This window comes from Aethina tumida, chromosome 1, assembly GCF_024364675.1.
Source record: "Aethina tumida isolate Nest 87 chromosome 1, icAetTumi1.1, whole genome shotgun sequence".
Classification (NCBI taxonomy): Eukaryota; Metazoa; Arthropoda; class Insecta; order Coleoptera; family Nitidulidae; genus Aethina; species Aethina tumida.
In genome coordinates this window covers 77,024,518-77,039,141 of record NC_065435.1, presented here as the reverse complement: position 1 = coordinate 77,039,141, position 14,624 = coordinate 77,024,518, and the positions used below count along the sequence as shown (strand labels likewise).

General features: G+C 33.2%; 2 protein-coding genes and 1 long non-coding RNA gene across 3 annotated transcripts; 1 reads left to right on the top strand and 2 right to left on the bottom strand.

Moving 5' to 3' along the window:
- Nucleotides 1-11: 11 nt before the first annotated feature.
- LOC109597469 (fanconi-associated nuclease 1) lies at nucleotides 12-3,888 on the bottom strand. Its single transcript, XM_020013159.2, has 7 exons — nucleotides 2,400-3,888; nucleotides 1,826-2,342; nucleotides 1,251-1,479; nucleotides 1,002-1,198; nucleotides 406-946; nucleotides 240-351; nucleotides 12-186 (listed from the first exon to the last, which is right to left on the bottom strand). The coding sequence occupies exons 1-7, from the start codon at nucleotides 3,760-3,762 to the stop codon at nucleotides 161-163; spliced, it is 2,985 nt and encodes a 994-aa protein (XP_019868718.2). The 5' UTR covers nucleotides 3,763-3,888; the 3' UTR covers nucleotides 12-160.
- A 1,225-nt stretch (nucleotides 3,889-5,113) lies between these two features.
- Nucleotides 5,114-8,847, bottom strand: LOC109597472 (fanconi-associated nuclease 1 homolog). The gene is made up of 6 exons (XM_020013162.2): nucleotides 7,867-8,847; nucleotides 7,297-7,808; nucleotides 6,774-7,014; nucleotides 6,546-6,724; nucleotides 6,012-6,494; nucleotides 5,114-5,959 (listed from the first exon to the last, which is right to left on the bottom strand). Exons 2-5 carry the CDS (start codon nucleotides 7,704-7,706, stop codon nucleotides 6,293-6,295), a joined length of 1,032 nt encoding a protein of 343 aa, XP_019868721.2. The 5' UTR covers nucleotides 7,707-7,808; nucleotides 7,867-8,847; the 3' UTR covers nucleotides 5,114-5,959; nucleotides 6,012-6,292.
- Nucleotides 8,848-13,438: 4,591 nt separating this feature from the next.
- LOC126264162 (uncharacterized) lies at nucleotides 13,439-14,150 on the top strand. The gene is made up of 2 exons (XR_007546949.1): nucleotides 13,439-13,716; nucleotides 13,764-14,150. It is a non-coding gene; the product is annotated as an uncharacterized LOC126264162 (long non-coding RNA).
- The last annotated feature ends 474 nt before the right edge of the window (nucleotides 14,151-14,624 follow it).

The following is a 14,624-nucleotide window of genomic DNA, read 5'->3' as shown; positions in this document are numbered from 1 at the left end:
AAACAATTCAAAATATCAAAAATATATTTATTTTTATATTTAAAACTTTGAACAATTAAAATCTACAACTGAAAAACATACAAAATGTTTGAGAAAAACTTCCGACATATAACATAACATAATAATATAAAGTAATTCATCCCTGTCTTACAGTTCCAGACTACTTCTTCTTATGTGATCCTCTAGCTGTAAAACAACAATAATGAACAAAATCGCAAAAAGTCAAATACTAGACTTACGTAAAACATGGCACACTTCAACGTCGGCACCAATTGTAATAAGATACTTCAACCACAACTTTTGATTGTGCTGAAGTACATCACTCTCCCCTTTTACTTCCACGAATTTGCACTGTAAAACAAATTCGTCACGTAATTGACACGATATTTAATTACAGACCCCTACTCTCTCATTTTTGGTATCCCACATAAATAAATCAGGCAGTCCGCTCCTGTAACTTTTGATATCCGTCACGAGTCTCTTGTAAATATCAGCTAAAACATTTCTCTTGATCGACAATAAAATTGTTTTTAAAAACTGCGGGTTGTTCACATAACCAGTAATATTCCATATCGCATTATAAGTTGAATACGACTCCCACGCTTTCGTAGCAAATTCTAGCATCTCATTCTTATTCCATAGGTACCGGATTTCCCTCAGCCGGTGATCGATATGTTCCTTCCGGTTCAGATAAAACTTTCTACTGTGCATGTCCAACGGACACGTCTGATACTTCGAGATGAAGGTGCCGGGCACGAAACAGTCGTAAATATGTTCCCAGAAAAATAACATAAACGTGGCCTGGATGATGCCACCCTCGCAATGCATTCCATCTTCGTAACCCTTCTCTTGTATGTAATGCAATTTGGCAATATCCTCCACGCTCATGTATACAGTGTCTGTGCCATCTTTAATGAAGTAGTGGCGTTTCTTACCTGATTGGTTCCTGAAAATTGAAACAGTGGATTTTAATATAATTTTAATGAAGAGGGAGAACATACGTCAAAGTGCAGTCGGCGTGTATGGTGATTTTGGGGAATGACATCATTTTTGGTGGCAACAGTCTTGTCAACAAGTCTTTTTGGTCTTTGCTTGCTTTACGCAGGACAGTACGCGCTTTCGTTGTCATTTCCTCCAACTGCACTTCAGACAAGCTTCCTTTTTTCTCCTGGAACGCCTTTAAAAGAAGTTCAGTCGCCTAAAAATAATTTCATGAAGCATTTACGAATAGATGGTAAAAGTGTAGTTACTTTTTGAATGTTAACGGGCTTTTTGGTCATATACAACCAGGCAAGTTGAGTGTACCAGTCTCCACACTGCGTTTCCGATTCAACGTGCTCGATTAGAAATTCGAGCCACATTTTCACATCTTCGTAATGACTGGTGCGTATTTTTTTAGCGCACCGCGTCAACGTTTTCACATATACATGATAGGCACAGAATTGTTTTGTATACTGATTCTGTGGGGGGTACACAACTCTGGAAAACAGACTACTTACTATACAGCATGCAATGATAAATGGCGAAATAACTACAAATAATCAATTTTTATTACACAAGCAATATGCGACCAATTAGTTGTGAAAATTTAAAACACTATTTATTATTCAATCATTTCCGAAAATTTGAAATTAATCAAGTCAAAAAATTAATTAGTGGTTAATTTATAACTTCTTGTCATCATAAAGTTGTGAAATTTTTAAAGCTTGTCGCCCCCATATTTTGGAAAATGATTTTCTTTATAAGTATTATAATTTTATGTTGAACATTTGATTCTATATAGAGTTGTCTCAATAATTTGACGTAACTCATAAAAGAAACTTACCCTTGTTCCACCAATAATTTCAATTCTTGAAAGGCGGAATTTGCCAACACAACAATGAGATTTATGTTTTTCGATTTTTCTGCCTTTTCAATATTGATTCTGTTGTTTTTGGCTTCCAAAAACTTGACAAATTCCTCTCTGTTTTCGAACACTGATAAAGGTTCCATCATGTAATTAGGGAACACCGCCTTCATATACAAAACAGTCTGCATGAAATCGTGAATGTTTTCCAGTTTAGGATTTGTGAACGTGGCTAAAGCATAAAACTCGTTAAAGGCTTGTGAAAGCTTAGGATGAATTTTCATATAATGACACAACTGATCCTTAATTTTATCCCGTAGTACAGTCTTCATATTACAGGCGCAGATCGTTGTTTGGTTATCGGCAAATCTAAGTAATTCCTGTATCATTTTAGCTTTGCTAGACACTCGGCGCAGCTTGAACATATCGTAAATCTGTTTCACATTTTCCATCTTCATGTCAGACAGCAACTCATCCAAATCATCATTGTTAAAATCTAGAAGAAACAATTTGGTAAATAGAACTGACAACTCGCTAGTAAATAATAAATTACCATTCGTTATTAAGTTATTTGATAATAGTGCGTCATACATAATAATAACGTCTTGTTTTTCTAAACGCATGTTGACTAACTCAACAAACTCAAACAAATTCCTCCACTTATTTTGCCTCGTGTACAGTTTGTATAATAGGTACTGATAATCAGTTCTAAGCGCCAGGAAACTGTCAATAGTCTCGTACTCATCTTGTACTACGTGCGAGTAGTGTGTGGCATCTCGTATGTTCCTCAGCAAACATTTGAAAAAATTCAATGTTTCAAAATTAATTATTTCTTCTTTTTCCGAACTGGATCTAGATGATGTTGATAGCGTGACGAAGGTTTCCAAGTTCGATATGCTAGAGCGTGATTTTGAGCTACCATATAGACTTCTGACCGTATCCGAGATAGAAGTGTTATGAAATTCGCTACCAGTATTTTCCACTTGTATTGTATTAATGGTATCAATGGTTTGGTCAACATCAATCAAATTGTCAATTCTGCTTATCGCATTTTCTTCTCTATTGTTATCTTTATTTTTTTTACGAGATTTAGAAATAATATCTTCAACTTCTGTTGTTGTGTATGGTGTAAGAATCAATTCAAATGTGTCAATTTCATTAACATTGCTTATAACATTTTGTTCATCGTTATCAGACAGTTGATAATCCTTTGGGGAATCTGCATTGTTAGTTTTACTTTGAGATTCAGAAACAGTCAAATCAATTATATCAATTTCATCACTGTTGCTTAGAATATTTTCTTCAGACACTTGAAAATCTTTCAATATTTGACTATTGTTGTTATTAAAAATAGTACTTAATTTAAATTTATTTTCTTTTACTGGTTCAGAATGTTTTGTTGCAAGTTTTTCTATAAATTTAGTTTTCCTAAATTTAGCTACTAATGGTGGTTTACGTGTCATATTAAAATTATTAGGATTATGCTCAGAACAGGTGATACTTACAACAGGTTCAACATTATCATTGATATGGATAGGCCGAATGCAATCATCAATCGTAACAGTTTCCTGAGAATCGTTTGACTGTTCTGTTAGGTTATTACCAGTGAATATGGAGCTTTGCCTGTGCTGTACATTCGGCGTCGAGGTGTCAATAGGACTTTGCGACATTTTTTCCAATAACATTCTTTCGAATTCTTCATCGCTGTATGTAAAGAAGGGACGCGCACTTCCTTGAAAATTTTTTTTTGTTGGTATTCGTAAGTAGTCATCATCATCGGATAGTACTTCTATAACATCCGACTGATCCACTATTCGTTTTCCCAATTTGGGTTTCATATTCGAAATTGCTAATTCTATGGATGTTTGTTTGTATCTGGGGTTCATTTTTGCACACGTTTTCGAATGTTTTCCCATTATACGTCAAATGTCGATTGTCTTTTGTTTCCATGGAAAACTTGATTTTTCTTGCGTTTTGCGAAACAACAGAAAAGAAAAAATTCCCTAGATGGTACCTGAATTATTGTATATGAAAATAAGGTTATGTTTGTTTGACGTCGGACCGATTTAAATATTTTGAGAATCAATAAAATTCCCGCTCAACAAGCTATTATTTTGTGCAGTTTTCTGTATTAGCGACTTTTAGACTTTTAATATAACGAATAAAAACATTTTTAAATATATAAGATATGATTATCTATTTATAATATGATGTTACTTTATATTTGATTTCAAAATTTTTACAAAATTTTATGTTTAAATCTTGTAGAACAATAATATTTGTATCAAGTTTTCTCTAATGTAAAACAATTCTAGCGCATGCGTCGCAAAGCGTTGATTTCGCGCAATTTTAAGTTTGTACTTTGTAACGATATAATATTTAGGTTTATATTTACTTGAATTATGTTTCTCGTGGCTGGATTGTTGAAGTGAAAACTTCGTTAGCCGCGTTGGGCTCTTTTTGGTAGGAGAAAATCTTATGGGTTCGCGTCATCGACATGCTTAATACAGTACATCTGTAGGTATACAGCTGACGTATAGTGCTGTGTATATTGTATAAGTGAAATTGAATGGATTTAGTGAAAAGTTCAATGCGTATATAATGTGCATTGTTTTCACTTCTATTGGAAGTCTCTATAACTGCCAATTTTAACTTTTTTTTTTAAATAGAGTATCATATTGTGTATTATTTTATTAAGTACATTAGAAACTCAATCATGTTTTTTTTTTGGGGTGGGGGGACAAAGAGGGGAAAGTTAAATCATACATGGGAGAAAAGAACGTATATTTGCATATACGGGGTATGCTGAACCAGAAGACGTCTGAGGAAGATCCGAGATCTTCCTGAGGGTGGATTGAACTTGCAGTTAGATCCGTTAGCTTCCCACTACCACTGGCTTGTGGAGCCGTACTGTCCCCCAGGACCACGACAAGGTGGATCTATCCTGGGGTCAATCATGTGGTAAATTTAAAAAAGATTAGCTTTCGTTTTACACAGTTGATTAATTTGTTTCATAACTTATCCGAAATTTTTTCACCAGATATGCACTTCTTAAAAAAAATTCTAATAAAAGTCTAACAGAAAACGAGATCAGAAATGTTTAACTTTGTAAGCTTGTTTTTTCGGGTAAATTATGAAACACTCTGTAATTAATCTTATTTTTTTCATTAATATTGTATTCTTATGATTGTTCAATATTATATATTGCATTAAGAAAATAATTAATAATACTTATAAAAATATGATCATTTTTATAAAAACTAAAAATTGACCTATTCGACTCATTTATTATATAACAATAATAATGAAAGTATAAATTCATTAAATACAAAAAAGTCTTGTTTTTAGAGGAAATCAACCACCTTTTTAACTTGCTTAATTCGTAATTTTAGTAATACCCTTCTAAAGGCAAAAAAAGATTTGACGACAATAGTTTGAACCTCGATAAAAGTTTCACAAAATTAGTAATCATCATGCGTGATAAATGTCGACTAATTCGCATTTATGTTTATTCGTTTGCTAAATTATTACAAAGTGATATTTTTGAACTAAAACAGGTACAGGGTGAGATAAATATTTTTAAAATTAAGCAGACTTTGAAAATATACGTTTACATTGCGGCCATAGCGAAGCAATAGAAAAAACCAGATCAGCATTTCATTACTTCGCTCAGTGGTCTGCTGAACACGCCACCAATCACCAATAGTTTTATGACATCTTGCATTTATGTGAAAACGTGGTTCGTGTTATGTGGACTCTTTTACCATATTTCATAAAAATTACTTATCATTTTGTACTATTTATTTTAAGAACATTATAAAAACCGTACTTTATTTTATTTTTGTTTTGTAAATAAAAATGATAAAATAGTAAATATATGACTATCTAATTTTTATAAGTGGCCAAATATAAAAGTCACTACTGTCGGTTCAAAATTTTTCATCACCGTCTGCTTGCTTGTAGTACTTAAAAATTCTAAGTAAATCAAATATTAGATTTATGTGAAACATGACACACATCAACATCAGCACCAATCATAACAAGATGGTTCAATCATAACTTTTGATTGGGGTGAAGCTCATCATTTTCTTCTTTAACTGCCACAAATTTGCACTGTAAAACAAATTCAACACGTAAGTGATACGATATTTAATTACAAACCTACCCTCTTATTTTTGGTATACTACATAAATAAATCAGGCAGTCCATTCCTGTAACTTCTGATATCCATCACAAGCCTTTTGTAAATATCAGCCAAAACTTTTCTCTTGATCGACAATAAAAATGTTTTTAAAAACTGCGGGTTGTTTACATAACGAGTAATATTCCATATCGCTTTATAAGTCGAATATGACTCCCACGCTTTCATAGCAAATTCTAGCATCAAATCCTCCGTCCATATGTACTGGATTTCCTTTAGACGGTAGTCAATAAGGTGCTTCCGGTTCAGATAAAGCTTTCTACTGTACTGTACGTCTGATAGTTCGAGATGAAGGTGCCGGGCACGTAACACTCGTAAATATGCTCCCAGAAAAATAACATAAAGGTGACTCGGATGATGCCACCCTCGCAATGCATTCCATCTTCGTAACCCTCTTCTTGTATATAATGTAACTTGACGACATCGTCCACACTCATATCATTCTTTCTAATAATTGGAACAAATAATTTTCATATAATTTTAAAGAGTTGAACATACTTATCTATGTATATAGTAATGCTGGGAAACGATATCATTTTCAGTGGCGACATACGTATCAACATATCGCGATCCGAGCTTCTGATGGCTTTATTCTGTATAAAATGCGAGATGGTATACAGCTGCAGTTCAGATAACCATTGTTTCCTTTCCTGTAACAGTTTCAACACATTGATGACCTAAAAAGAATGCCATAAAGTCTTTGCAAATAAATTACAGTATAGTCACTTTTTGTATGTTGTTGGGCTCTTTGGTGAGATATATCCAGGCTAGTTGCGTGCACCAGTCTCCGCATTCCGTTTCCGAATCGACCTTCTCGATTAGAAATTTGAGCCACTTTTCCGCTTCCTGATAATAATCACTGGTACAAATTTTGTTCGCACACCACGTCAACGTTTCCACGTAAACGTGAAAGGCACTGAACTGTTTCGTATGTGGATTAGGTTCAGGACTCAAATTTGATGAGTTTCTGAAAATTAAACTGATGTAACTACAGATGGGTCAAACGTGAGCAACTTAAAAAAATTGAATTTTATTTCAACAGTAATTTGAGAATTAAACAAGAAACTCAATTTATGATTGTTTTATGCTAATTACGATTGAAAATAAAAATGTTATTTTTGAAACTTGTATAATTTTATAATGAAAATAAAACCGTTACACTAAACTTTTATTTTTTTTTTTTAAAATTAACTCTTTTTTTAATTCACGTGATTTTGAGAAGTTGATATAAGGTATATAAGGCACTTACTCCCCTCCAACCAGCAAATTCAGCTCGTTAAATGCGGAATCGGCTAATTTGACTAGACGTTCAATGTTTTTCAATTTGTTTGCCTTTTCAATATCCGTCTTATTATTCCTTGCCTTCAGATACATGAGAAATTGGCTCCTATCCTTAAACACTGGACAAGATTCTATAATGTAATTAGGAAATACCTCCTTTTCATACAAAACGTATGTCATAAAATCTTTAATGTCGTCCAATTCCGGGTTACTGAACGTGGCCAAAACATAAAACTGTTTAAAAGCCTTTGAAAGCCTAGGATGGATTTTCATGCAATAACTCATTTTTTCCTTGATTTTATTGAACAATATAGATGTTAGGTTTGGGCTGCATATTGTGGTTTGAGTGTTTGAAAATTTTACAAGTTTGTCAATCATTTTTGATTTGGTAGACGCCCATCCCTGCTTGAATTTGTCATAAATCTGTTTCACAGATCTTCATATTTGTAAGCAATTCATACAAACTATCATGATTAAAATCTAGAAAAAACCCATTTGGTGAATAAAATTAACAAGTTACTGGTAATTAATAAATTACCTTTTGTTATGAAGTTGTTTGAAAGTAGTGCATCATACATAATGTCTTCTTCCTCCAAATGCAACTTGATTAACTTAACGAACTCCACAATGTTCCTCCACTTGTCCTCCAATGTATACAGTTTGTATAATAGGAACTGATAATCAGTTCTCAGCGCCAGAAAAATGTCAATAATCTTGTACTCATTTTGTACCAAGTGTGAGTAGTGTGTGGCATTTCGTATGTTATTCAGTAAAAGTTTGAAAACATTCAAAGTTTCCAAATTAACTGTCTCTCCTTTTTCCAAATTGAATTGATTTGATATTCTTTCACAATTACATGCAAAGTTTAATAACTGTGTAGTCTGTGTAGATAGATCAGTATCAGACTGTGGGCCCCTATCCTGTACAAATTATTGTGTAGTATGTTCTAAATTAATTGCATTGGGGGTATTTACAGTTGCTTTATTATTTATCTTCAAGTTAGGATCACCAATCCTGCTTTTGGCATTTTCTTTATTATTGTTCAAAACTTGAAATTCTTTTGATAATTCTGTACTGTAAGTTTTATCATGTGCAACAATAGTTGCTTTATCTATTTTATTTTCCATTAATGGTTTATTACATTTTGTTTTACGATTTTTTATTGATTTGATTTTCTTAAATGTTATAGGCAATGGTGGTTTACATATCTTATCCAAGTTATGAGATTTATTATCCTCCTTTGTCTCACAATTTACATTAGATTCAGATTCGAACTCGTCGTCGTTATCCGATTCTGAGAAGTATGCAGAAGGTCTGTGACGTCTTTTTACTTTCGGCACGTCGTAGTCGTCGTCGGAGGACAGTTCAACAACGATTGACGGTTCCATTACCATGCTTTTTTCCGATTTATATTTCATATTAAAAAACGCCGATTCGATGGACGCTGGCTTGTATCCGTCGTTCACTTCTGGCCATCTTTTCGAACGTTTACCCATTGCACACTGTTCCGCTGTTTATCTTTTGTTTAGATGGAAGCACAGAACTATGGAATGGAAAACGTAAATAAACAAAATTTCTTCCTTCTTTTGTGTAGTTTTCTATATATATATTACAGTTTTCTACAACGAAGAATTATAGTTATAAATTTCCTTAAGAGATGTCGGTTTATTTTATTAAAATAGTTAATATTTATTATATTAAATTAATTATAAAAATAATATGCAACAACGTAATGACTAAGAAAGGTAAGAATACAGAAAATTATATTTAAAAAATTCTAAAATTCAAGTTGTATAACTTTTCGATATGAATTTTATATTCGATTAAGCAATTCAAATCCAATTATTACTGATGCACCAAACAAAATTGGATTTTAAATCTGTGATAATTTAAAAATAGCGACCCGAATCGAAATTTAAATCGGGTTTGCAGAGGTGCCACACAAAAACTAACACACTGCAACATAAATCACCGTGCAACGGAGCAAAGTAACCGCGGGTTCGCGAAAAAATTTCATTACGTGTAAAATTTATAGTTTTAATTTTTCGAGTTTCGCATAATGTGAAACATCCCCGGATAAATAACTTCATTAATTACACCCGCTCGCGTAATAAATCCACTCAATTACGTAGTCTAGACTATTATTAAATTTACGGGCCTGCTTCGGTAATTACCGAAAATCAATTTGACTGTATTAGCGACGCCTTTTTCCCTCTCCACGTCCATAATTAGAAAATTAATCAATCCGCCACCGCTTTTCGTTTCAAAACACACTAGCTTGTGTGCGGGCATCCCGGAATCGGTACAGAAGGTCGTGCATCTGCAATATCCGGGTGCAGGGCCGAAACAACCGTCCCCGGAGACCGACAAATTATGTGGGTCGGCCGCCGCCGCGCTTGCACGTGACTCGCGACCGTCCGGCTTAAATATTTATGCGCCTTTGTTGGGGGGATAAGTTCCGCACTGGACGAATTTATTCGGTTGTGTGACGGCACGGCGGGATCTTGCCGTACATTCAGGAAGAGGCCGATTTCGGTTTAATAATTCCTAGTTTCAGTTACGATGCTGTGCTATTAGTTATAACAGGGAATCAAATGAAATTAACACACTAACAGTGCGGTGTGGTAAATATCTTTTGAACGTATTTTTCACGGAAACATATGTACTATCAGTTATGAATTTGATTTAATATATAATCCTTAATGATTGTATTTGTATTGTATACTTTATTTCATGTTTAGAAAATTTCTGTACTGGTGACCGGCTAATAATTAATATTATGTCTTTAAATTCTCAAACATTTATCAGTGACAAGAGTATTAAAATTTCACATAAAAGTTTTAACTTTGGTCTTATGAAATATAAAAGTTTTCAAATAAACTGTCACCATCTCCATTAAAACATCCGAGTAGTGCAATGTAAAGGCTAAAAATCGATGAGGCCCGTTTCCCCAGGTAGTCTTCTCTAAAAAGGACCTTGCATAATTAATCATACGCTTCAGAAGTTTCCCGTTAAAAGAATTTTATACACCAACAAGGGATGTATGTTAGTAATGCTGTAATTATTGAACATGTGGGCATAATTGGTTGTTATTGAATATTGATCGGATCTGGAGATTATGTCGTATTCTAAATAGAAAAAAAGAAACGTAACATGAATTATGTTATTACATTCCTGTAATAAATAATCATGAGATTAGTAGGAATAAATTTAATATAAGCGAAATTGTATTAAGTTATTATCATTTTATGACTGTTTGTATTAGCGAAACAATATATCACCGATCGGTTCGTGTGCGCTTTGATCTATAGTTTCCTATTCAGCACTATATATGGTGAAATATTTGCTTTTTCTTGTGCTGAATTAATTTATTCAGTAGCCACAAGTAGGAGTTCGTTTGTAGTGTGGATTGCCTCGGGCAACATATAAATTAAGGCCTTTGCTGGGAAAACTGCTGTCGTGGTAAAAAACTGTCCGTTTTTATTCTGGAAAATATTTACAGAAGAGATGATTTAATGTTTGAATAAATTTCTTAACCAAAAGAAATTAAACAAACTAAATGCTACCAAAATCTTTGTTTATGTTAAATAACATTGGGACTTGTAAATTACTTTGCTACATTAGTTCTTTTGAAAGTTAAATATATATGTAGGTCGTACCCCTTAAGAAAAGAACTATATAAAATTTAGGACGTCAAATAAATAGAAATTAAATGCTATTAAACGCTTTTGCGTAAAAAACTAAATTTTTTAAAACTTACATCGGTACGACTAGAGCAAGTAGTTTCCTAAGTCATATCGTCTATAGTTTAAGTCATGCCTAATAATTCAGTTAAGAAACACTAATAATTTAAACGTATTTTTTATTAATATGTTTACAGATAGAAACACATGGTATACATAAGCTATTCAATTAGTACAATTATTATATACATATTTTTCTCTTCTTTTGTTCAGTCCAGCACATAAGTATATCGTGTACCCATGGTTTGCATTTGAAGCATTTAAACATGTTTTCCTTTACAAATAAATCATAACTAATTGCTTTTCTTCTTTTTAATTTTTGATTTCAATTCCTTTTTATTAATTAATGCGTTCCTTTTATTTGTCATATTTTTTGTGGTTTCTGTATCCTTAGTTGAAATAATTTCAATTAACGAGGTAGAGCATCCTTGGAACGCTTTAGTTTGGTTTATTATTGGAATAGCTAAAATATTTAATTTAATTTATATTTTTCTGTCAATTGATAAGAATGTTTTCTTAGGTTAGTTGATGTTAGCCCAAAAAAATTTGATTCTAAATTGAGAATGTATACATCCAACTCTTTTTTCATGTTTTCAATCATATCTTTTAGTCTTCCAAATTTGACATCCTTATTTAACTATTCAACGCGGCAACGTTGATTTAGGGATGTTATATTGTTTATGAAGTTCATTGAATCCAATAACTCTTTCTGATAATTTGGTTAACGCCTCGTCTATATCTTCTTGTCTCCACTCGTTTTGACTCCTTTGACATTATTATGGCCTAAAATAACATATGAAAAAAGTACCAGTATGATTTAGAAATCTTATAGTGGAATAACTTATGCGGAAATCTAAAACTAACATTAAATATAAATAATCCGAAAAACATAACGATTAGTACCTAAACTCTGCTGAATTTATATTTAAAAGAAGCTAACTCAGTGACAAAGAAATTGCAACACCAAAAAGGGGGTGTTCAAACTTAATATTCTCTTAGTACAATATAAATGCTATAGCAAGAAGTAAACGATTAAAATTTATTAAAAGGCACCGGGCGTCGAAGGGGCACAGATGTAGTTCAAGATCGACGTCTTGGACTTATGACCTTCAAAGACCGATTTTCGACAACTAGATCTTTAGCTGATGAGTGGTTAGCAGAACAAGGGTATGTTGTAAGTGTCCGAACGGTTTACAACCGTATAAGGTCATTTGGACTGCAGTATTATCGGCCCCATCTTGTGCTATCTCTGATCGCTGAGCATCGAAGACAACGACTGCAGTTGTGTAGAGAACAACAACATTGTAATATGGAATGGCATCCAGTCGTCTTCTCTGATCTCGATACAGCTTGGGTCGACATGAAGGGAAAAGCAGAGTCGGACGATGTCGGGGAGAAACACGTCAACCTCAATTTGATGTTGACAGACATGTACATCCAACAATGGGCGTTGTAGTATAGGGTGCTATTGCTCATGGAAGGAAGTCCTTTAGTCTTCATTAGAAGAAACATGATAGCGTAACGTTAACTTCAGGAACTAGTGGAGTCGAATGTTTTCCTTACTTTAATCAGCCCTAGGATCCAATATTTCAGCAATATAATGCTCTACCCCATTTTGTCAGGGTTAGTTTTAACTGTTTTGAAGAGACTCATGTGAATCTGATGGCATGGCCAGCACCCATAGAACATGTTACATGAAATATGATGAGTAGAAAGCTAGAAAATTTACCCCAGCTCCCAGGGACTTTGGAGGTTCTAACACATGAAGTACAGATAGCTTGGGACACTATACCTCAAGAGGAAATAGACCACCTCATGGCAACAATGCCAAAACGTGTTGGGGATGTTTAGATAACTTCGATAGACAATCACATTATTAACTAAATTATTAAAAAAAATATATAATATATTTGATATTTTGTTTCCAAACTTTAATCGTTTACTCCTTGCCATAATATACATGTTTTACCAAAACAATATTAAATTTGAACACCTCCTTCTTGGTGTTGCAATTTCTTCGTCACTGAGTATAATTTTATCAATTATTTACTTGCAAGAATAACTACCAACATATTAAAAAGAAAAATTGTATTTTGTTGCAGGAACGTGTACGAGAGAGATTGATCGATGGTTTTGTTTCAATGTGGTTGTTTGTCTGAAGTTGTATGTAGGTTTAAGACATAATATTCTGCGAGTCATTTTGTCTGTGCTGCTGGATTCACGTATGTTTGAATTTGAATTTTAGTTTATCGGTATTCTGTTGATTGTTCTTCGTGTTGCTTGGCAATTGTAAATTAATTGTTTAAATTGACTTGTTGTGATGTGTGTATTATTGCGTCTGTGCGCAGGAAAATTGTGTATATTTTATGGAGGGGAAAAATACGTTCGTTTTTGGTTAGAATCACTCCTCAGGATGGATCCACCTTGTCGTGATCCTGCGACTGAGTAACACTCCACAAGCAAGTGACGGTGAGAAGTTCACGAATCCAATCCAAGCATAAAGCTTTCCGAATCTTCCTGATACCTATATAGGTATGAGTTTCTTCATATATACCACCTATTGGTTGTGACTCATCGAAGTCGATTCTATGAAGGAGGGTAAAAATACATGTAGTCCTACATCAGGTAGAGGTACCGGGGTAGAGGTAATATAGTTATAGCATTTCTTCTCCGTTTTATAATTTAAGTTAAGTTAGTTACAGTTGTGTTTTCTGGATTTGGCATGGGCCCCCTGGTTAAATTATCGTGACTTCTGGAGAGTCATATGTTTCCATTTACCGAAGATAGTATAAGTTAGTTAAAGAATGATTCGCTTCTCAAGGAGTATGTGTAATGACTTGGCCAACAGATAGCGCAGACCTCAATTCAATTGAAAACATTTGGGATGAAATTGATCAGAAAATCAATGTAAAAAAATTGTCAAATTTGAATGAACTCTACCAAGAAGTTCAAAATCAGTGGAAAGAAATATCTAACGATTATATTTAAATGCTACTGAAATCAATGAAAAAATGTTTAGAAGTTGAAAATGATGGATATGTTATTAGATATTAAATAAAGGAAGGCTAAATGTACGTTATTTTATTTTATAGTTGCTTTACTTTTGATCCTTGAATATTTTTCAAATGTTAATAAATACCTAAGTAAGTCCACTAAGAAATAATTATATTGCCGTATTATTGTTACCAAACAAACTGGATAACTGACAATAATAAATGTACACTTTTATCAAAAAAATGAAAATTTCTAAAGTTACTCTACATATGAGCGATAGTGTATGTCTGTAATAAAATTTAATTAACATGCATTTTATCTGGAAATTTTAAGGAAATGACAAATATACAAACAAGATCTTATTAATACTGAATAGTACAAAATAGTATTGAACATTCATATCTCTGTTGTCATCGTCCTAACCGTTCATTGTCCTTAGATAAGCACAACACACATAAACCAATACAAAAAAAAAAAAATAATAGTCTGAAATAAAATAGCAAAAAACAGGAGCAGACATCATCGTCTTTGATTGCGTCCTTGAGGTCCAGCTCCTGGA

Coding starts and splice junctions, on each gene's coding strand:
- LOC109597469 (XM_020013159.2), bottom strand. CDS start 3,762: ATGGGAAAACATTCGAAAACGTGTGCAAAAATGAACCCCAGATACAAA. Junction 1,480..1,825: donor AAATTATTGGTGGAACAAGG/GTAAGTTTCTTT, acceptor TCTGTTTTCCAG/AGTTGTGTACCCCCCACAGA. Junction 352..405: donor GGGATACCAAAAATGAGAGA/GTAGGGGTCTGT, acceptor TTTGTTTTACAG/TGCAAATTCGTGGAAGTAAA.
- LOC109597472 (XM_020013162.2), bottom strand. CDS start 7,706: ATGATTGACAAACTTGTAAAATTTTCAAACACTCAAACCACAATATGC. Junction 7,015..7,296: donor AATTTGCTGGTTGGAGGGGA/GTAAGTGCCTTA, acceptor TTTAATTTTCAG/AAACTCATCAAATTTGAGTC. Junction 6,725..6,773: donor AGCCCAACAACATACAAAAA/GTGACTATACTG, acceptor CATTCTTTTTAG/GTCATCAATGTGTTGAAACT.